This window comes from Fonsecaea multimorphosa, assembly GCF_000836435.1.
Source record: "Fonsecaea multimorphosa CBS 102226 unplaced genomic scaffold supercont1.19, whole genome shotgun sequence".
Lineage (NCBI taxonomy): Eukaryota > Fungi > Ascomycota > Eurotiomycetes > Chaetothyriales > Herpotrichiellaceae > Fonsecaea > Fonsecaea multimorphosa.
Window position 1 is genome coordinate 60,322 of NW_015971653.1, and position 22,715 is coordinate 83,036.

The window sequence follows — 22,715 nt, forward strand, 5'->3', positions numbered from 1 at the left end:
CCAATTTTAGCGGCTTTGGTAGGTACCGCTACCGGCACGTTTATTTGTTCCCAAAGCAAGGTCTGGCCAGGCCTCTCGTTATTGCTGCCAATTTCCCTCCCGCCTCTGTGTTCGTTTTCTCGCGGTCTTGCCGTGCCGTGCCGTGCCTCCTATGTACCTAGGTATGCATGAGGTATTGTCTGTAACAAATTTATTACGGAATACTTGCGATAACTCGGGGCAGTCTTTGCAGGGAGAGGCACTTGAAACGAATAGTTCCTCGCAACCGACGCCCCACCACCCTGGCACATGGCTGCATATTGGGGCTGTCTATGCCAGTACCGTTCACAAAGCCGTTAGATCCATTGACCCTCGACAGGTCCTTGGTACATACACATTCTCCGCAGAATCTGACGGTGTAGGCACGAGGAAAGATGCTCGTATATACCTCCAGGTACCCCAGGTACCCCAGGTCGGTACCAGGTATGTAGTCACTTGATATGTCAAGGTTTTCTAGGTACCCGGTACACACTCATGAGGTGTGGTGCCTCATGCGGGCGCCCGCATCCGCGCTGTAGATGGATGTAGGTACACTACCTAGGTACACTGTTTACTGTACCTCGTAAAACCACACCGCAAATCTGACCTTTGTTTGCTTATCCCTCCCTCCTCTCCTTCTCCCGGCGATGCATGTCCTTTTCCGATACACCCATTTCGTCTTCGTCCCATTTCCCTCTCTTTACTTTTTTCTCACCCCGTCTCTCGTTATCCATCCACTTGTCTCAAATTCTCCGCGCGCATATTATCGGCAGAACAGAGAGTTCATATTGCCTGACGAAAGACAAGACCGCGTCACTGTAACACGAGTAGGGCTGAGAAGAGGAAAACGAAAACGAAAAAGTTGACAGGACAGCTTCCGCTGCGCACCCACAACTAGGTATGGCTTCAGTCATCTCATAATCCTCAATCCACCACTACTCGTACTGATCAAATTCCCGCCCGACCCAAGGCTCCGGACGGGATACCTCGTATGCTATGTGTCTTGTAGGTATGGTGTACTGCGTAGAAGAGGCCTGGACGGGGGAAAAACAAACCTCCACCATCATCAATGACTATTACCGTCTTCGTCTCCATCATCGCCCTTTGCTTCCCGCACTTCCCACCCTCCTTCTTCTTCTTCACCATCATTCCTATTTCCTCCTCCTCCGGCCATGTTCCATTCTTCCCATCTTCCCATCTTTAGCCGGCGCCGGCTGGGGTGGAGGCGCTTAATCCTCTCCCCGCTTTCTGTGCCCGCGCAATCCTGAGCAGAATTGTTGATGGTGTGCTGTCGTTGACCCTGTTCTCCTGTGCCTGTCTTTCCCTCGAATTCAAGAAGCCCGAACCTGTAGGGTAAGTTACAAGTGTGTACCCCAGGTATGGTATACAGAGGTCCATGGGATCCCCGTCGCATTGAGCCAAAAGGGCTGCCTTTCATCCACTTATCCATTCATTCCAACAACGCATAATGATTTAACCGAAAACCTCCCCCCCCCAAATTCGGCGAGCTCGGAAAGAGCACGCGAGGAAGGGGGGGCAAGCTTGGGTTTCTACTTGACTCTTTCCATCAATGTCGGCACTATTACCGTGAGCCTCTATAAGGCACACACCCGAGCGCATAATACCTATGGGGGTCACATGGCCACAACAATTCTCGCTGTCAAGTAGACTCTACCACCATGCTTTTTTCCCCTCCTCCCCCTCCTCCTCTTCCTTCCTTCCTGCCTTGCCTTCCATCCATTTCTTTTGGGCCTTTGCTTGTTTTGCTTTTCCTTCGCGCCTAAATCCTTCATGTGGCGGGGCAAAAGACCAAAACCTCGTGGCGTCGGGGTTTCCGGATAAAATAGTCAGCATTCAGCATCCCATGGTGCCAGGCAACGTCCTACCAGCCTAGAAAGGCATGAGAAACTGGTACCAACAACTCTTCTTTACCCGTCCAATGTAACTATAGTACTGTACATACTCACCAAACCAAAGGACGAGTGATTAGAATGACAATTGCCAGTAACCCCATACCTGCTTAGTGGCATTTAACCCAGGTTCAGCCAAGGCTTGGACGAGAATCACTCTGCTTTTGCTCGCGCTCACTCAACGCACTATTAGATCGCTCGGTTCCGGGCGTCGGATCGGTTCAGGCATCAATGAGCCACTCAATCAACAGCAAGGCAAGGCGCAAAGCCGAATGTGAGGGGAAAAGAACGAAAGGAAGAGGCACGAAAACGGTTTTCTCGCTTCCGTTTCAGCCTTACCAAAACGGCGCCCCGAACATTTTTCTTCAGGTCATCAGGTACGGGTTCTCGCCTGCGGTCTCGCAAAAGGTCCCCCCCGTTTTCATCAATTCTCGCCTTTGTTTCTGACGGGGTAGTAGTTTTTGAACTTTCGTTGTCCGCATCTTCTCCGTCGTCCTCTGGCCGCACAGAGACACACACTCTCTCTCGAGTCTCGCGTGTGTAATTACCATCTTTGCCGAGTTTGCTCCATTCAAAACACCCTCCCCGTGCTCGTTCGGTCGACTAGGTAGGTAGATGGAGATCCTCGTAGGAGAGCAGAGGCGGCTGCTGTGGCGGCGGTGGAACCAGACTTCAAGCAACACTAGCACAAAGCATGCGCCTTCGGTACTTTGTCAGTAAAAAGGAAAGCAGCAAGTACCCCAAGGCGATTTGCTCGCATGGAGGTATTAGCTGCGCTACCTATAGTAATTTCTACAGTAGTATTTTGTCGTAGTACCGCTTTTCCTCCATAAGAAATGATACCTAATTACCCCTGTTCCCTTATCCTACGAAAAGGATGTACAAGGTACAAGGGTACAAGGGTACATTATTACACACCCAAAGTACCTCCCTAACGGGTCACGTTTCTCATACGTCTTCTGCTCCGTGGTCGCGTGGCAAGTTGTATGCAACTTGTCATGGGAGTTTCTTTTCACAGATCCAGTTCCATGCTTTGCCTATCCACTGACCTGTCTGTCTTCGGTTCTTGACGGCAGAGGTAACCGAGCCACCTACCTACCTACCTACCTACCTACCCTAGGTTTCAGTAACTCGTACTTTGTCAAGTCTACTGCGTGTCCTTTGCAAGTGAACGCATGTAACACCTCGCCATGTCGCATTACTCATTATCGCGGCTCGCATCATCACGCTGCGGAAAAGCCCCCCAAATAGTTTCCAATCCAATCCGTTCCAATTCCCATTCCCATATACAATAGCTAGCTGCATGATGCACATGCTCACCAAAACCCATGAGAATTTGCAGATTGCTCAACGCGCGCCCCAGGTAGCAAAAAAAGGCCTAATGCAAACCCGTAGGTAGACCGCTTGGAACCTTCTTTCCAAAAAGTACGTCACACCACAACTACTACTACTATCATGAGGGAAAAGAAATAATCACCTACGAGAGTATGAGAATAGTCGGGGAATGCAAAACTTGTACCGAGTAGAACAACCCACTTGACACAATGGAAACTCGTGCAAAGAAATGGGAGAGTCATGGGAGGGTGGAGTCATGACCTCGTCCCGATTGACGTGTCTAGGTAGAGCACAACACACACATACCCACACACACACGCACACACTCATATAGACCGTTGAGGAAAGGCCAGTTCCATGGCCAGCCTGGCAAAAGACACTCACATGAGCACACCACCATGCACAAGAGTGGACAAGTCATCAAAAGCCCCCAGCCCCCTTGTCAGGTATGAGCGAGGGGGCCAATCAGCATTTTCCTGGGAAACAACAAATTCAAACACACATTACATGCTTGCTATTATTGTGATATGCTCAACGAAAGGAAATATCGGTTGGGTATGATTGCATCTTCTGCTAATGGTACAACTGCGCTGGCCTCTCTTCTCCTGCAGCCAACTAGCCCGAGCTATCTGGTATATTCGTCGTATAGTACAAATTGGATGAATAGCAGAGCATTACCCATTGTTGAGCCAATACCTCTTTTCCGTAGCCGGGAAGCTTGAGGTCAATTGTATCTAGCTCCGTTCATAAACATGATAGTAAAAAAATGCTGATCACTTTTGAGCCGCCCTCCTTAAAGAGTATCGTCCGAGATGCGCCTTTGTACATGGATGGGGCGAGGCCTCACCATCCTTGTCCCTTCCCGGACTCGCCGATCGTAAAGTTTGGTGTAATGGTCGTAAAGCACATGAAAAACATGATCCCGCTCAGAACGCAGATGGAAAAAAGAACATGAATGTCAAAAAGCAAAAAGATCAAAGCCGCTCGCTGCCCAGGCCTACCAGCCTTTGGTGTGGTATTCCCAAGTGTTATCAAAGGTCCACGCGTCGTCCTTTGACAGATCCACGGCGGGAGCTGGAGGATGCGTTGGTCCTCCAGCCTGGCCGGCAGAGGTGAGATTCGCCATTGACTGGGCGTTTCGGCTCCGCTTGAGAAAAGCATTGACAGTTTGGGATTTCTGTTGTCTCTCCCAAAGGAGATTCTTCCGGAGAGATTCAGTCAGTTCGGTCGACAGCATGTTACGTCTTGTCGTCCTTGGCGAATGGGCCACAGGTTTGCCGACCGATTTAGGCGGTGGAATGGCAATGGGTGGCCGATTCGACGTCTGCATCATCATGCCGTCCTCTTCTTCAGGTGAATTTGCGAACGAAGGTCCTTGTGGAGGTGACGCTTGCCGAGACCGGTGTAGTGTGGGTTGGGAATATGCATGGGCTAGACCTGCTCGGCCTTTGTTCAGGGCCAAAGTCAGCATGGAGCGGCGGGATGGCAAGACACTGCGGCTATCAACGCGGCGGAAAAGATGAGGTTCTTGAACCACTTTTCCATCGTCCGACGTCGAATCTTCCCAGTCATCGCCGTCTTCCTCGTCCTCGTCAATGGCTGATTCCATCACTTCGTCAGTGTCGTCCTCGTCGTCACTGCTTGCGATAGCACCCTCGTCGTTTTCGGCGTCTTCCTGTATTCTCCGCTCGGCAACGACATCTCGGAAAGAAGTTCTCTTGGGCGGCAAATTGCTCTTGTGTTCCGACAGGTTCTGCTTGCTCAAGCTTTGGGAGAGTGAGCTTCTTTGCGGAGGGGCTCTGACGGATAGTACTCGCTGTTCGAATGAAGATTCATCATCCTCCGAGGATCCTCCGAGGGTAAACATGGCTGTTGATTTGAGGGCACCTTTGGGTTGAGGAATGACCTTGGACGGCGCGGTAGGTGGCTTGAGGCCCGAGCTGGTAGTTCGAGAACGGCACGAGGATGCTACAGGGGAAAAACCATGGACAATAGAACCGCTCGGAATCAGTCCGTCCGATGATACCGAAGTATCGGAATCACGATGCTCACTCTGACGAGCTGTACTTATTGTTGTGGTCGTGGCGGCGGAGAGACATGAGTCGGTGGAATCTTGAAGGTTTTTTAAGCCGGCTGGAGGCCGTGCTTCAGCTTCGGTGTCTCGTTTGTCCGAAGACTGCTTTTCCAGGGTGGGCACTTTTGCAAAAGGACGGCTGGCCTCGAGTGAGGGAGACAGAGGACATAGGACGGTCTTTTCCTGTATCGAAGCGACAATCTTTTCCAGAGTGATGGGGCTCAGATGTCGAGACTTGGAGAGCGAGCTGGCGCAGTCGTCTTGTGGAGGTGATCGGGACCTGGTCCTGCTATGGACAGGACTACATCGTCCTTCGCTCAGACTGTCATCTGACGACCAGGAATTTGAGAGAGAGGGCACCTGGCTTGCCCGTGGGGGAGAGTTGTCGATAGGGGTTACGCATAATGACTCTCGCGACCATATCCGCCAGCTCAGGTTCTCTAATCGAGGGCCTTCGTCCAGCGTATCTGAGCATTTTGAGAACATTGACCACATCGCCATCAAACTGCAGGCATTGGAAGGGTCGATGTGGTGCATCTTGCCCCTGTCCAGACACAGGACATGGGGGATTTTGCGCGGCGGCATCTTTCACGGGAGATGTTGTGCAAAGGGCAGTAGTGAAATGAGGTTGAATGAGGCGCCAAACAACGGATTATGGGGGAGGGTCAAATAAAGAGGACGGCGCTGGCGCTGGCAGTGGTAGAAGTCGCAGGACCGCAAACGGGTGGGAACTTGGTGGGCTCGGCTTGTGACGCAATTCGAGACCTCGGGCCGATTCAAAACGGACGTGTTCAGAGGACTGGACGCAACTGACGACTTCAGAGGGTGAATTAAAGGGTCGGTGAGACGGATGGCGAGGTCGAACGGAGTGTGTTTTGGTGTGAGGAAGAGTTGTGGGCGGTGTAGGAGGGATCTGGCCAGAGGGTGTAGGTACGTAGGTTGTGTGTGAGAGCGCGGTTACTGAAGAGACGTGTGGTGAAGAAATGGTGATGGGGCTTTGCGGATGGGGACGACCGGTATAAGGACCACAAGTCCGGACCAGGTGTACGACTTGCAGGGGTGGTGAGTTGCAGAGGGAGCCGGACCAGGGCACAAGGCACGAAAAAAGCGAACAGGGGTGCGATGGGGGGAGGCAGAGGATGGGGTGGACACTGGAGGAGGTGGCAGAAGACCGGCGTTCGGGTCGACAGACCAGGACCGACCAGGACAGGTCAGGACTTAGGGCAGGCCAGAGTTCCAGAGGGCAGGAGGAGACGCAGTGGTCGCAGCGGGTGAGCCAACAAGCCCAGGTGAGATAGGTGACTGCAGATTTGTGTCTTTAACTAACTGGTTATTGGCCGGTGGTGCAAAGTTCGAGACACGAGGGAAAAAAAGTGGGAGAAGGCCTAGAAGGGGTAAGGGGGCTAGGGATTTGGGGGGAGGCAAGGGGGGCAAAAGACGTTCTGGCAGACCCAAGTTTTAGTCAATACACTAGAATCCACCCGTACCAGATGTAATGACAGAGACCAGCCCTAGGCCACTCGTAGAGACCCCGAGCCCGAGAAAATGCTCGGGGAGTGCTCGGTGGTGAATGATGGGCTTTCTGGCTCCTTTGGGGGGAGAATGGGGTCGCATTGGGCTGGGATTGGGGGATGGCCTCCGTTAAAACCAATAGTGGCTAGGGCGCCCAGCTACTGACACCCACTCACACTCGTAGGGGGCCCCCGGGCACCACCCACACAGCCCATCTGGTATCTCCTTGGGCCTCCGATCATGTACCTAAATGTACTTATCCCCCTCTAGAATGCTCCCCATCTAGGCATCAAGGTCCCACGGGCCAGGCATCAATATCGTCGCCCATCAGGAAACTCTCGTCGGTACCTAGGTAGGTAGGTATTCTGTCAACCACTCCAAAAGCCGGAGATACATAGCACCCTTTCCCTTTTCCCAAAACGAACGGGGCGATTCATTAAATATTACTAGTGACATGTGAGACAGATGGGTAAATGTATTCGTGGGCCTCTTCAAAGGTCTGGAAGCCTTTTCCCGTGGTATTCTAGAGCTGCTGGGTCACATGCCAATAATAACATTTGCCCTGGTCCTATTTCTCGAGCGGTTTGTTCTTGCCTCAGCCACATACCAGGTACGCAACGAGCACCACCGCCGCCTCTGCCCTACAGGCCCAGGTCAATGTTAGCGACTGGCTGCATGGTAGTGTTCTGAGATGGACCAGCTTCGACATATACTTTCGCTAAGGGTGTCAATGTGACTGACCAACATAATCGCCCTGGAAAGTATCAAAGCCATCAACCACCATATAAGGAGATCCCAAAATTCGTCAAGCCAGCTGACTCGCCTCGCACGAATAGCAAGCATTTAACCATCATACCGCGGCGATTGGCGGACTATGGGGTGAAGGTTGAATTCCGCCAAAGAGGTAGGTAATCTCTCCCAGCCACTACAACTCCCGGGGACACACCTTGAGGACTAGGTCGAGTAAGCATGTCACCCTTCCTTTGCAGCCTTCCGCTTCCCCGTTGACGCTACCTGATGGGTTGCAAGAGGTTCTCCATAAGCGCGGTCCAAGGTTAAAAGCCCATCCAGAGGGCAAGAAAAACAAAGACGGTAAGTGGTCCGCAGGCGAGTCAGCTGGACAGCAGGAGAGAGGAGCATCTTTTTCGATCAGCACGTGGAACTGGCACCATGTCCGCTTCGGCCAGCTTGCAAATCTTGCCTTGACATGTGCCCCAGTTACGCAGAGAAGATCCTTTCCTTCCGTGTGCGACTTACCTCACCCCCATCTTCTTGTTCAACAACATGCCCGATGCTACAGTCCATGTCGCTCCAAGGCTTGGAGTGGGTGTGTGGTCGGTGGCCACCAAAGCTACACGACTTCCTCGACTGTGTCCAGGATGTGGTGGAGGGATGTGGAATCCTTGTCGCGCCGACGCACTGGCACCGATCTTTCGAATCGTCCGAATGCAGCAATTCACCGGGCAACTATCGATCCATTTCAAGGCCTGCTTTGCAAGCACGGCCTTGTTTTCTGAGCGCCGTAGCATTCTCTCATCTGGTTGAATTGTTTTTGGCTCTGCCCTCTGCATGCATGCAACCGCGTTCAGTGCAAGGACCCCTTTGCGCCTACCAAGTTCGCGATGCAGCCTTCCTCAAGCCACACTGTAATGTGTCCCTGCACGCTCGAGTTTCAACTCTCGGCATTCGGTTAGGGCCCTGCCTCCCATGCATTTGTGGCTTGAGAGGCGTCCATTCAAGGGCATGTGCGACCCTCTGTCTGTTCGGGGGTTTTGCTTCAGTTGTGGTTAAATGAACGAATTCCACTCTTCATTCGTCGGCTGCCTTTTCCCTTGCAGCTCTGGGGAGCAGTGCATTTCCAACGTTTTGTCTGTTCAATCCTCACCCATCACATCTCGATCAAGTCTGGGGTCGAAACTGGTCACGCTACCAAGAAAACGGTTCGGATACAATTAAGCAAGTGATCAGCCTCTCGAAACAAACCTCGATCTCGAAAGGGAAGAGCACCCTTGTCGATTCAGTAAATCCTGACGCAGAAGCAGCACTCACACAACTATCCCAGTGCTGGAGCTCCCCCGGACACCGGCTTTCACCCGGCTCAATAGTTGGTGGGACACTCGGAACCGCACAAGCGCAGACCGTTGTCCCGGAGCTGGCACCGACCAACGAATGAGCTGGGCTTGTCGCTTCGGATGGCTTCAAACCACCAAGACCTCCTTGGTTAAGGTTGCTCTCCTGGGTCCCTTGTCCCACCATGGCCGACTACTACGAGTTACATAGGTACCCTTTGGTTGACGCTTTCGATACAGCTGCTGGGCCGCCCACTGCTTCTGAAATCAGCTCGCCCCGGGCGGATCACGTCGTTTGCATATGCCGGGTATGGCGGGGAACACGGGCTCTCAAAGCCTGAGGGTCAACGACTCGCAAAAGCAGGGGACCCTTTTCGAGGCAGCCTTCGACGGTGGCACATGCAGGCTGCCCACTCACCTCCCCCCAACTCGTCATGAGCGCCATCTCGGAGATGCAACCCTGGGGCAACAAACGATCTGGTAGGCTACTCGCTTCTCGCAGCCTTGCCATTCGTGCAACTCCCTCGTATTGCGAGAGACACCGTCGTCACTGCCAACATGCACATTATTCTTTTTGGGCAAATACCCTCCTCGGAGTGGCGTCCTCGGAACTCAATTTTCATCCCTCCTTTACATTTAACCTACGCGTAGGTTAACCCATGGAGGACCCCTTTCGCAGCCTTTGAGCAACCTTGTGTGAGGCCTGGGCGAAGGTTTCCAGCCTTCCAATCTCAGTGTCTTAGGTCTGCGCTGCCCACAACTGTTACTCGCCTGAATGACCTCCCCGCCACCCATTGAACTTTCTTCCCCAAATGCATGATCCGAAGTTTTAATAGGCACCAGATAGTTGGACAGCCTCACATGCGGAAGTGAGAATGACCATCCAATTTCACCACCAATCACTGAAGGCTTCCGCACAGATGCTTTATCCGAAGTCTAACACGCTATAGCTGGGTTGAGCGTTACTTCCAAGAAACACTTGCATCCGGATCTGCGCATTTACCCCGATGTCAAATTGAGTCGCAACAACAATGCAAGGGTTACAGACCACTCGAGTTTTTCTGCTGTCATCAGCGAGCGTCCTATGACCGCCTCCTTTCCTTCGTGACCATATCCAGAGCTCCGCATTGTCAAGAGGGTGACAGGGAAACTTTTCTTGTGCTGCAGGCAACCCCTTTACTCTACATCAACGGCTGCATGCATAGGGGGTTGCTGGATGGGAATCTGAGAAATTCCTTTTCCCCAGACATGAGAATCTGTTTCACATGCAACGAGTTCCTCTTCTTCGCTGTCGAATTCGCATCCACTCTCTTGCTCGTGCTTGCAGATGGGTCTGCAATTGACACTCACTAATGCTCGCTAGATGGGTTTTTTCTCCGAGCTCTTTCCCGCCACAGTGTGGACTATACTACTGGGGACCGGGCCAGCTATCCGGGCTCATATATGACCAAATGTGTTCAATCCATCGGTGAGAGAACGAGGTGATCAGTGCCGAGCAGGCCTCTACCTAGCTCAATATTTGATAGCTGGTGTATCGAAGTTTGGCCCTTGACACCACCCCCAGGGGCCTAGTGTACCCTGGTCATCTTAGGGAACCAATACATCAGTTTGCGATGTCTTTCATGTATTGTTGATACTGGTCACAGGACGAAAGCCAGGAAGGAAAGACCCGTGCCAGTTCCGCAGGTCCGAGACTTATTCGGTCATAGAATGGCAGGCCAAGGCACGGTCCAGCAAGGCCATGGGATAATATATCCAACGGCACTTTCCTCGAAGGCCCAGCAGCGGAGGTATGTGGTCACTAGTAACACCTCTTGCATCATTGCTGCTGTTTACCTCTGGTGCCACTGGGGTATCTCTGGGGTAAGACATGGTCCGATGGGTCATTCCCGACCTGGGGGATCATCGCTCCTGGGGATTTTCGCTCTGCCTTGCATGACATCGCGAAGGATCTACCGCCCTCTGCGCAGTGGTTGGCAACTTCGCTCTTTCGGGATTTGACAGATAGTGTACGGATGCCTTAGATAATATTCTTTGTCTGCGTATCTTTTACGCAGATGTAGGAAAGGGACATTTGAGAAAAAAGACACCTAGTCCCCTTTGCGCCTTTCCCCGCGAGCTCGCCCTTGCGCAAGAATTTCGCGATGATGTTTGTTTGCCTGATGTCATAAACACCTCCCCTTGCTTTCTTGCATGCATGCATGCATGCATATGCAGATTTCCATGTTTTATCGCATGTTAAAGGGATTTTCCGAGCGTGTCAATAGCACCCACCACACCTGCCGTCCGAGCCCTTCTGCCCGCCTACCTGGCTGCATGACCCTCTCAAAAGAGATGTGCAATTCAGGCCGGATGGATTCTCCCGTGGCTCCACTCTTGGGCGCAATAGCTTCTTGGTCTGTCGCGAGACACTTCGAGTAGCTAGAGCGGGAAGAGAAGTATTGAGGCGGTGAGATGGACATCATACATACACATGGCATGCAGGATGTATGATGTATATGCGCGTCTATCCGAAGTCGCCTTTCTTTTGCCCATTCCAGAGCTAGCTAGGTAGCTGTTTTCTCTTTCCCTCCTCCCAACTCTTCGATATCATTTCTTGTGTCCTCGTGATCATTGTTCCTTGTTCTTTGGCTCTGGCCCGGGCCCTGCATCTGCATGTGTATATGCACTTTCCCGTCGTCTTCTGGTGTCTTCCCGGCCCGGCGATCTTGAAGCGGTCACGATCCAGACCGGGAAGGGACATTGTGCTCCGGCGGGATACACAAGCAGAGTAAATATGTATGTGTGTATGTATGTATGTTATGTCGCTTCCCCAGCCCCCTCTCATTTGGAAATGCAAGGAACTGGTGACGAACTTGGACGGGAATGGGAATGAGGGTTGGGTGAGATGATCTTGCCTGTCCGGTGGTTCCGGACGAGGAAGGGCGGGTAAGGTGCATGTACAGGTCATGAGCAAAAGCGAAAGTAAAGGACAGAGTGAGTGAGTGAGAGTGAGAGAGAGAACTCTATCTCCAGTACAGAGGTAAGTGGTGAGTATATGTTCGCCCAGTTTGGTGTCTTCCCCCCTTTGCTTTGGTTTCCCGAAGGGCACCAGCTCCAACAATATCAAAAACCCCTTTGGCATAAGCTTTGGGCGTGACTCACTTCTCAACAGCAACGACAATGGCAACCCACGATCTCGGGCGCTCACCCCCTTGCCAACCACTCAGTGGAAAGAAAAATGGAAAGAAAAAGTTGGTTTATTGCCAGCTTTCACAGAAATCACTCCAACAATTCACCTCGAGTCGCTGGTGTAGTATAGTGGTCAGTATGCTTCGCTAACAGCAAACGGACAGGTAGGGTTTTCTCTCTCTCCTCTTCTAATTATCTGTTATGCTACCAGACAGTGGCTTCAGAGATGGCTGATGAACCGTGGCCTTAGAAAAGGAAGGAGAAGCTCGAGACGTCCTGCTGCTGGGCCCCCGAAGAGACCCTGGTTCAAATCCAGGCACCAGTACAGAAGATGATTTTTTTCTTCTGTTTTTTTTGGGGTCCAGGAAACGGGCAGATTGATTTTGAAGGGGTGGTGCGAATGTGTGTGTGGTGGAGGTGGTAGGCAGTGCAGACAGAGGTGAGTGTAGGGGTGAGTGAGTTACTTATTGAAAGTTTGGTACCGTTTACTGCTTGAACTCTGCCTCTTCATTCGGGGACAAGTCGTGGCTCTCCTGAAATCGAAGGATACCGATATCATGGTTCTTGCAGAATGAGTGAAGCAAGTACTTGCCGTGTCTGCCCCCTCTTCATTTGGCAATTAGTACATCGCCTCTGTCTGTTTGTCCATGTTCCCCAGACTGACTGCGGTACCTGGCCGTTTGTCCTTTGCGCTGTTCCTGCCCGGAAGCTTGCAGCCTTGCATGCTTATTTTGCAGGGGCTGGCGTTGGTGACGGATCAGATATCAGATCTCATGCATGGGGTGGTTGCATGTGTTGCGATTCCGCCGAAAAGTCTATACCAGCCTCGTTCGAAACTGCAACGCAATGCAATGCAATGCAATGCAGTGAGGAGAGTTGAGAGACACACAGATAGGGATGAGGTGGTGAGTTTTGTCTCGCAGGATTTTGGGCTTAACCTGATCTGGAGATTCGACGCGGTGTAATAATATCCCATTCTTGTGGTCGTTGACGACTTTCCCACCAGCGATAATGCTATTCTGTGATGCATATGGATACACCGGCACAGCGCTTTTACAACCAACCCCTCTAGCTATCGCACGCCCCAGTACGAGAGAGCGCTGCTCTCCTCCTTCCCGCGGTGTTTTGGCTTGCGGTGGAGGTAAATCTACAGGCGGCCTATCCATTGCCGTCACGGTGAATGGTCCTACAGTACATCGTGGCGGGATTCTTTGCTTATACTACCTGGGCTCGGAGGTAGTGTAGAGAGATTATATCAGGTGGTGAAGATGCTGTGGAAGCCACTCACTCTGGATATGGTTTCTTTTTTCAATGATATCTATTGAGGTTACATTTCTGCTCGGCATGCTAAACGCCTTACTGGGACATTTTCAAGGCCTTCTTCTCTTTTAGACGGCCTCTCAATGGGGCATGCTACAAACCAGCTGATAGGATGCGTCTTCCTCGTCGGGTCATTAGAAGGGCCTGCTCTGTTTGCGCCCCGACAAGAAATCTTTTCTGTTCTACTCCATCGATATTTGACAAACCAGAATTAGTATATACTAACCCTATACCCAATACTATAAAACAAGAAGCTAGACGTCTAAATCTAAAATATGTCAAAACAGAACCTAATACCTGTCACACACGCCTCCGATCAATCCGATCTTCGCATCAACTATCCTTGGTGTATAGGCATCACTAGGGCCGTCTCAATCTCCGCCCTCACCATCGTTGTCAAGAGCTTAACCTCCTCTCCCAACTCCAGCTTCCCGCAATTTACTGATCATCCTCGGCCTCCATGGGACTGAACTTATCTTAACTCGTCGCGCAACATATCGAATCGATTGGACACATTTGGTGGCGGTGGATCAGCAGGACGAGCATCACGCATTGGCACGTCACCCAGAGAGTCTGGGGAATATGACCGACGACGGCTCTCATCTCGAACGCCCCATCGAGGCGACGACGGAGACCGAGACATTGTCTGTCGGCGGAATCTCTGCAGGCCACCGTGGCTCGGACCGTCTGCAAAGGCGACCTTGAACTCTTGCTGCCTGAGTCTTGCCAGCCGCGCAGCCTCAGTCACCCTCTGAATGTGTTCGGGTGTGGGTTCTCCGACCACTTCGCCATCGTCTCGACGATAGTGCTTTGAGAGCACAGCCGTGCTCCAACCCGTCAGCTGCCCAACAATTTCGATCTCGTTCGTGATCAGAAATGTTTGAGGAATTGTAAACTTAACCACGCTATTTGGAGCGAGGTTAGCGCTGTGAGGTTCCATCTCCTCTGTCACCAGGACCGGCAGCTCCGGATTCTGGCATTCGAAGTTGTCTGTCCGATGGTCGCGGATCGACATGTAGTGTTTCTTCTCATGCTGCGGAACGGGCGCCAGACCCCGCCCGGCATTCGTGAACACAGGCAACGCGACGTAGTGGGAATCGTAAACCTGGACCACAATAAAGTGACGATGTTTGTGCATAATCCTTTTCGTCCAAGTTTCAGACTCCTCGTTGAATGTCTGTCGTGACGCGCGCCGGTCCGAGCGGGAAACAGAGTCCACGGCTTCGCTCACGTGAAGTCCGCGAATAATGGTCCCTGCTGCAAGTTCATAAATCGAATGGATCTGAAACTTCCTGCGGTAGTTAGTAGGGTCCAAACAGGAGATGGAGGACGAAGTGGGAAATGTGCCGGTAGGTGTCTGGGGGACCGTACCTGCATATGCCACGCCATCAGGATGAGATCGTGGGATCAAGGGTGGCCTGTCTGCCTCTGTGATTCCGAAGCCTTGACTGTCTGTAGGCGAAGGACCTGATAATCGCCTCCACGGTGCTGACATATCCCTAGAAGGCGACCAACTCTGCCTCCAACCACTACCGGTCCCGCTGGTTCGGTTGGAGTTCATGCTATTGAAGTAAGCCATTTCTGCGTTAATCGAGCTCACCTGTGAGGGACACGACTGTGATGATAAACGCTAAAGTGACCGAAGAGGGCTTGGGGAGGTTTATTGGGGGTGATGTGATAGAAGAGTTTGATGGAAAGAGGCACACTAGCGTGCTGGAAACAAACCAGAGCGAAAAAGGGCGAGATTGCTGAGTTTTGGATTTTGTAGAGTTTTGGATGCTGTAGTCACAAGTAGAGCCTTTTCCTGCACTGCTGTGTTCACTTCGTCAGAAGCTCTTTTAACTATGGTAGAGGTTAGAGCAGGAAGCCGGTCGTTGCCTGACAGTCCAAACAGGCTTTTGTTCTACACGGCTTTTTGTCCTGCATGGCTTTTGTCCTATACGGGCTTTTTGTCCTGCATGGCTTTTGTCTTGCATGGCTTCTTTGTGCTGTATGGGTTTCTTTTCCTGTATGGGTTTTTTGTCCTGCCATGGCTTTTTGTCCTGCCATGGAGTTTTTGGTATGTGTTTTTTGTGCTGTTTATGTGGCTTGTTTGTTCTGTATGGCTTTTAGTCCCGCATGGCCTTTTGTTTCGCAAGGCTTTATGTTCCGCGAGGCTGAAGTCCCGCAAGACAAGTGACCGCCGAGAGCAGCAAGATTGACTGGTCATGATGCTCGCAGCCTCGGCCAACGCTCTGTCTGATGCCATCTGGTGTCCATAAGGAGCTCCGAGGGATGCCCGGGTCGAATTACCGGGCAGACTCACTAGTGGTTGGACATAGGGACACACCATTGCCACTCCACCTGTATTACCTAAACCAAACCGTCTCTTGTGGCCGGCAATCTTCTCCATAGTCCACCCATGTAATGCATTAATTCAGGAAGGACATTTCCTGATCTTTGATTATGTCCCAAACGTGGGAATTCTCTTACCTTTGCAGGCAAAGCATCTGAGTTTCATGATCCGACAAACATGGCTGTTATCTCCGGGATCAGCCAAGCTCGCCTGCTCTCGGCGTTCGATGGCATGGAGACCGTCTTCCGGTCGGTCTCCTGGAACCGCGCGGAGTGGCATTCGGATCGCGTGAATACATTGGATAAGTGTGTCAGTGGCAGAACGAAGCAAGAAAGAGGAGGATCATGGTCTGCTTCAATCTTCTGGCCAGAGTATGGTATGTTTCGCCTTTTGATAATTATGAATGATGTCTGTCGAGGCGGTATCGCGATTGATGGGATTGGGTACTCCCTTGCTGGAATGTACCTCTCATGTCCCTGGCTCTGACTTCAGCGAGAACCACATTCGACCAATTGTATCTGTTCAATACTGGTCGCAATCAAGCCGCCCTCCCAGTGTCTCTTGCCGTTACCAGCCTCGCCACCTTATCCAGATATCAACAATCTTGTCTGGGGTGTCAGTATCTGTGTCGATGATAAAATACCAGCTGAACATGGCCAGGGTAATGCACGCATGATTCGGCCAGATGCGCAGCTTTTGTCCATACTGCAAAGGAAATTGTCGTTTCTCTAGATCGCTGTCTTCAAAAGCCAAGATTCCGTGCTCCTGACTTATACGACTAACAATGATGCGATCTTTCTTTGTCGTGCCATAGTCGCCTGGCATGTTCCAGGGACTTACAACGCCCCACCCAGGATAGTCCTTGCAGGGCTCTCTCGCAAGTGCGAGAGCACCGGCAGAGATCAGTCCCTCAGGCTGTTTAGTTCGATTGGGGTACAAAGAGCAGATTTCAGCGAGCACAGATACTGCAATGGTATCGTGAGGATCTGAGGTAAAGCTGCGACTGCTGGCAGCCACCTGCTGAATGTCAAAGATTGGATAGACGCCGGCATGGATTTCAAGCTCGAGATTGGATTTGGTCAACTCAAGCGTGTCCTTGAGAGCATTAGCCGAAGGGGTAGAACTGGCCGCCGAAGGCAGAATGTTCTGTATGGAGAGAGCAGTGGGAGATGCTCCAACCGATACTAGAAGCGGTGCGTGTCGGTCTCGCTTGAAGTGTTGGGAAGCTTGCCGGCAGACATCAATTTCGACTCTGAGCATGTCCATCGCATCGTCTGGGGACGATCCACCATAGCTGAGACTATTATGGGAATAGAATCCGAGCAGCCACAGATGACCTTGCTGCTCGGCGGTGCCAACTTCGTGCACCAAGTCCATCATATCTTTCGAGTCTGGACTTAGACCGGCCCTGTGGTAGCCCGAATCTGCCTTGATGAATACCATGGCGGGAAATCCTGCCTGTTCTTTGAACGAGGGCAAGCATTTCAACTGTTCTGGATGATCGATCATGACTGTGATGGACCCTTCACCAAGCTGGCGGCCTACAGCAGCAAGCCGATTTACGTGTGAGGGGCCCAAAGGGACGCCATACAAGACATTGATCTTTGCAATGCGACTTTTATATTCCAACAGAAGGGGGACCAACTGCTCCGCCTCGATAATGGTCGACACGATCAACCTCACGTCATTGCAATCTTCACCGACCTGAAGCCTCGTAATCTCTGATGTTTTGTGAGTCTTCACATGAGCTCTGAAACTGACACCCAGCTCTTTGACGGCATTCAGCATGGACCTGCAGTTCACCTTTACCTTTGCCACATCTATAACCGCAGCGGGGACAGGTACATCGTGCAGCGATTGACCTTGGTATGCCTGGCGGAGGGCGTCTCTTGGCGAGAGTGGAAAGGCTGCTGTCGACATCGTGTGATTTGATCAGGTCACCTTCGATTGCTGTAGGGAGATATCAAGGAGTTGCAGCGTTCAAAGCTCCAGCCACTGATGCAAGCCGTAGGATTGGAAGGTGCGTCGTGAAGAGTCAAAATCAAGGGGAGCCGGGGTAGATGGTGTGCTATTCTGTTCAACGTGATTTTGATCTTTGTTTTGGCCTCTTGGTGATAAAGCAGCAGGCTACTTTTAAGGGACTTTTCAAGGGACACCCGTGCAACTCGGGGCGGGGGCGAACCGGGATCCCACGGCGCAGACACTAGATATGAAACAGGAGCAGCAGGATGGAGTCGAGCAGATGCTCCTGTCCACTTGGCTGTCTCTCTTTCTGGCACGATTTCCTCGGTGTAGATAGAGTCGATGCTGAGCTAAACAACGAGATCTTGAGAAGCGAGTAAACTTCCGCGTGCAGGGAATAGGTATTACCTTCCTCGTCCCAATCGTCTGCTCTAGGACAACCATGGTCATCGTCCAGTACTTGGAATAAGGGCGCCGGGGAGATGATCGTCGGCAACCTCCCGATCGCCTTTTGATCGGTGGATTCAATGGGTTGGGCCATTTTGATGAGCTCTTCCTTAGCCCTTGGTCGGGAAATTTCCTGGGGCCTATCGCGGAAGAGGCCGAAATGCAAGTCTGGTTTCACCATTTTCAACGCCCACAACGGGCTTCCTTAGGCCTGCGTGGCCTGGCCAATCCCACATGGTCCACCGTTGACTGTCCCTCTATCGCTTGCAGGTCGCTCTGCAGCTTCTCGACCACATCACGAAGTCTCACCAGTCTCACCAGTCTCACGCCGCTTTCAAAGGATGAAACGATGGGAGCATGGTCAAGACTCGCCCCCATGGCGCGTCAGGCCTCAAAAAATCACGGCCACAGGCGAGATACCCTGGTCGTCTCCGTGAGTGGCTTGATATGGATCTGCGTTTGCTGCTTACCACTATGCACGAGAAACGTCCCATCCTCCTCCTTTCGCCAGTCGTGCTCTGACATACAAGGACTTGGGCCACAGGTTAGATTTTGCGGGTAAACTCTTGTTCTCTCCTCTTTCAAGCCACCCTCAGACCAGCTGATCCAGGTTCCTACCACTGTCTGCTCTCTTTCGAATTCGCGTGCGGTAACAAGACCAGCGAACCCTGACTGCTCGATTCGAACTCGCCGAAGTTCGCACTTCCTATGACCGGCCGTTGAAAACGTCTCTACGCGTTTGCACTCACTTCTCCTCTGCCTGACCTATGGTCTGCCGTCATTACACAGCAGCTGAGACGTGTGGAAAAACTCAAGTTGCACGGGCCTGGTTCCGAATTCTCGACTTACCGTCCTTCTCCTGAATATCGGCCTCCACTGGTGCGTGCAGAGAAGACCATAGAAGAAAAGAATTGTCGAGGTTGGATATCGAAGTACATGGGGTTCAGGGTCAAAAGGTTGTGTTCTATGAACATGTTTTCATGCGGGGGCAAGGTGCTCGTCAACAATAGAAACCATCGCCTCAATTGATTGACATCTGTCTTCAGCTGTCTCGGGTTATCGGCTCCCGCGCAATGTCGATAGACAAGGGCAGCAATGGAGGGCAGGGCTTTGTCCATCCGCCCGCGCATCCGGTTCCGCAATTACAAAAGCCTTTCGAGGAGTCGATGCTAGAATCAATATCCGATCAGGTGGCGGAAGACATACCTACTGATGCCATGACACGAAGGACAATCCTTCTCGAGGCTCCTACCTATCAACGGGTCATTGCGGGGAGGTGGAAGCAAAAACCAGGAGAGAAATATCACCCATTGTGGAAACTCGTGGCGCAACTAACCTTTGGAATGCATCTACTATCACAGAACATGGCCATTTCAGAAGACGAGGTCATGAGGATCTTGCAGTCTCACGTTGACGACATTGATGCCTTCCTGGAACGTACCACAGAAGACTTCGATCTTGCCCAAAGTGACATCCACGAGAGAATACGGTGTCTCAAGCTCCCACTCGCACACGGGGAAGTGTTTGACCGAATGTTGGAGGATCGGGCATTTCGCGCTTCTATTCTCGACGGAAACGAAAAGATCGACCATGTCATTAGCCGGACCAAGAAAGCGGCAAAGGATGCACTGAAGGACGTCCAGAAGGGATTCGATGCTACCAACGTGATGGAAAAATACCTGTCTAAATTAAATTCAACATGGAAGAGAGACTCTCCCGAACATGAAGCTGTTCTAGTTGCCATGCTTGGAAATGTCGAAGGGTGGCGTAGAGCTTTTTTGGAATTGCATCTGCAAGGTAACAAGCTGGCTGGGTCTCTGAAGAAGCTTGCGGAGGTGGTCTCCGAGATGCAGCAAAGAGCTGCGGCGGTCAGCCGGAATCTTGTGGTGAGACAGTCTTTGACCTTTTTTGTTGACCCCCTTCTAACTGTTGCCAGGCTAGAGCTCAAAAGACGAAACACATTACTTCTCAGGACGCTGGTCGTGCTCCATCTCAGTTAGGGTCCATCGCCGAACACAAGCCGCTGCCGAGTGAACCAGGTCGCAAACACTCGACCAGGAATTCATCTCGGAGTACTCAACTGACCAGCTTCTCCAGTCGACCAAACAGCGGCCAGAAGTCAAGTCAAGGATTGGCTTCACATCCACAGTCTCTTGGGCATCAGTCGCCACAATCCCCAAAATCCAGAAGACCAGGCAACGGAGAAATTCCTGGGCGGTCATTTTCTTCCGAGGCGTTGGGGCCCGAGGGACCGCAGCAGGCTGCAGACCGAATGCATAGTCTAGGAGGGTTGCTTATCCAACACAGCGAGGAGCAGCTCGTTGAGCTTCCGGCCGATGTTCCTGAAGATGTACTTCGACAAGCGCCGGTATCGATCAAGAACCGATTGAGCATGACACTTGGGCTGAAGCCAAAGGACAATGCGAGTCACCGCATATCTAGTGTCTACTATCCGACAGCGTTGGCTGATCTTTTGAGATCTCCTGGACTATCTTCTTTGTTACTTACGCCGCAGACTGGAAAGTCGAAGGGGACACCTGTGCAGGCCATGATATCGCCCGTCATGTCGGAAGGAGAGGCCGGCTTCTTCCTCTCCCACGACCAAGATGCTTCGATTGGGATATTCAATGCGGATCACCAGAAGGACACCGACTCCGCCAAAGCATCTCCAACCGCAGCTCAGGCGTCGGCTCGAGCCTCGATTGTGGATCCATCCAGGCCAGTCACTCGTCGTTCATCAATCCCTAACCCAGCATTCACTTCGCACCCTGCCGTGATGGCCATGGCCTCTCCTCCAGTAGAGCTTCCTGCTCCGGTTGAGCCAGCGGTGGGAGAAGAGCGGTCAAACTCTTCCACATCCAGGAAAGGCTCTCAACTGTCAAGCCTTGGGGAACCTGGACCTGAGTTGAACGAAGGTGAAATGACAAGGTCAACCTCGGGGTCGGCGTTGAGCACGAAAATTCTGATTGATACGTCAACCATTACCGTCGCTATCGTACCAGCCTCTGCGAAGGAGGAGACATTTGCAGCAGCGCAGCAGAAGGCCGAAGACGACACGCAAATTCAGCTCAACGGCGAATTTGGGGCGACGAATAGCACAGACCTTCCCCTAGGGGAAGTGGTGGCAGCGCCTTTGCAGTCTCAGTTGACGGCTACAGTGCTTCTGCCGACTGCGGAAATCGAAAACGGCGGTGATGGCACAAAATCACAGATCCCTGTTGAAGCGCCGGCCAGTATTGAAGGCGAGATCACAGCCAAAACAAACGCACTCGACATCTCAAATGATACGTCTCCTCAGGAAGTCGACGAATTGACCCCAAAGACAGAATTTATTGCCGAGTTAGAGGCCATAGTCCCCAAGCCTCTTCAGCCCAAGCCGAAGGAAGAGGTTGGACCGGTAGAGCTCGAAGCTCCACAACAGACTTTCAACCTACCGCCCAGACCAGTTGCAGTCGCCAAAAATCCAGAGGAAGAAGCTCCCAGCGCCAGCAAAAGCCAGCCCGACGACTTTTTCAAGCTGCCAACCGAACTTACAATCAAACCTGGCATGAAGCCCAAGGATTTTGGCGATTCCAGCACACCAGAACCGATCCGGCCCTTGAAGTTGAAGCTCACCAAGAAAGATGGCAAGATTGTTCCCGTACCAGTCCCCAGCCCCAGCGTGGGCAGTCCCGGCCCCAAGCTCAAAATAGATGTTGTTGCAGATATCATCGACAGACTCTCGTATACACCTCCAGGTTCACCTATTCATGCAAGATCATCTTCGAGCGTCTCTTCAAATTCAGCACAACGCTGGTCACATCGATCATCTCGTTCGCTAGGACCGCCAGAGCAGGCTCCTGCGCCGCCCGCCCCCGGAGGTCGACCGATGGTGGAGCCTGATTTCGCCTCTGCGGGACAATTCGATGGGGAACGCAAGCAGAAGAAAAAGAAAAAGAAAAACAGTAATGCCGGTAGGGAAAGCAAGAGTGGATGGAAAAGTCTGTTCCGGGGAAGCATTGCGGACAGCAGCAGTGGCGGAGGTGCAAAGAGTTCGGAAAGGGGTTCCATAATAACAACGACGACGGCGGCGGCAACAACTACAACAAACCCTTCTGCATTAGCATCAAGAACAGGCTCGGAGGCGGCGCCCACCCCGATTGCGGATATGATGATGACGTCTGGCAAAGACGTACTTTGGTTCAAGGGCGATACGAAGAAATGACCTGGTGTCTTGTGAGCAGAATCTCTGGCGAGGGCGGACATGGACATTGGAGATGTCCTCAATTGCCGAGCCGCCGTCAGCAATCCATGCATGCTGAGCAGGTGAGCGTTGTGCATATAAGATGATAAATCCTTTTAATCTAATCCCATGGTTATTCTCATACTCTGCTCTGATTGCCGCGCAACAAGAGCTGACGGATAGTTTCGAATTGATCATATTGGGAGCGAAATGTCCATCTGTTTGCCGAAGTAGTTCTTTCGTGTTCGGCAGGGAAGTACGTCGGATAGATCCCTCGGAAAGCATAGCATAGGAAACGACGCAGCGTGTACCTAGGTAGGTCCCCAGTATGCCGAGAAGT

The 22,715-nt window shown here is 52.0% G+C and overlaps 4 protein-coding genes across 4 annotated transcripts; 1 reads left to right on the top strand and 3 right to left on the bottom strand.

The window, feature by feature from the left end:
• Positions 1–4,260: 4,260 nt before the first annotated feature.
• Z520_08406 (uncharacterized protein) lies at positions 4,261–5,922 on the bottom strand (the record flags this gene model as incomplete). The annotated part of the gene is made up of 1 exon (XM_016778903.1): positions 4,261–5,922. One exon carries the CDS (start codon positions 5,920–5,922, stop codon positions 4,261–4,263), a length of 1,662 nt encoding a protein of 553 aa, XP_016629822.1.
• A 7,959-nt stretch (positions 5,923–13,881) lies between these two features.
• Positions 13,882–14,988, bottom strand: Z520_08407 (uncharacterized protein; the record flags this gene model as incomplete). The annotated part of the gene is made up of 1 exon (XM_016778904.1): positions 13,882–14,988. The coding sequence occupies one exon, from the start codon at positions 14,986–14,988 to the stop codon at positions 13,882–13,884; it is 1,107 nt and encodes a 368-aa protein (XP_016629823.1).
• Positions 14,989–16,311: 1,323 nt separating this feature from the next.
• Positions 16,312–17,664, bottom strand: Z520_08408 (uncharacterized protein; the record flags this gene model as incomplete). Its single annotated transcript, XM_016778905.1, has 1 exon — positions 16,312–17,664. One exon carries the CDS (start codon positions 17,662–17,664, stop codon positions 16,312–16,314), a length of 1,353 nt encoding a protein of 450 aa, XP_016629824.1.
• A 1,562-nt stretch (positions 17,665–19,226) lies between these two features.
• On the top strand, positions 19,227–22,357 carry Z520_08409 (uncharacterized protein; the record flags this gene model as incomplete). The annotated part of the gene is made up of 2 exons (XM_016778906.1): positions 19,227–20,039; positions 20,090–22,357. The coding sequence occupies 2 exons, from the start codon at positions 19,227–19,229 to the stop codon at positions 22,355–22,357; spliced, it is 3,081 nt and encodes a 1,026-aa protein (XP_016629825.1).
• Positions 22,358–22,715: the final 358 nt, after the last annotated feature.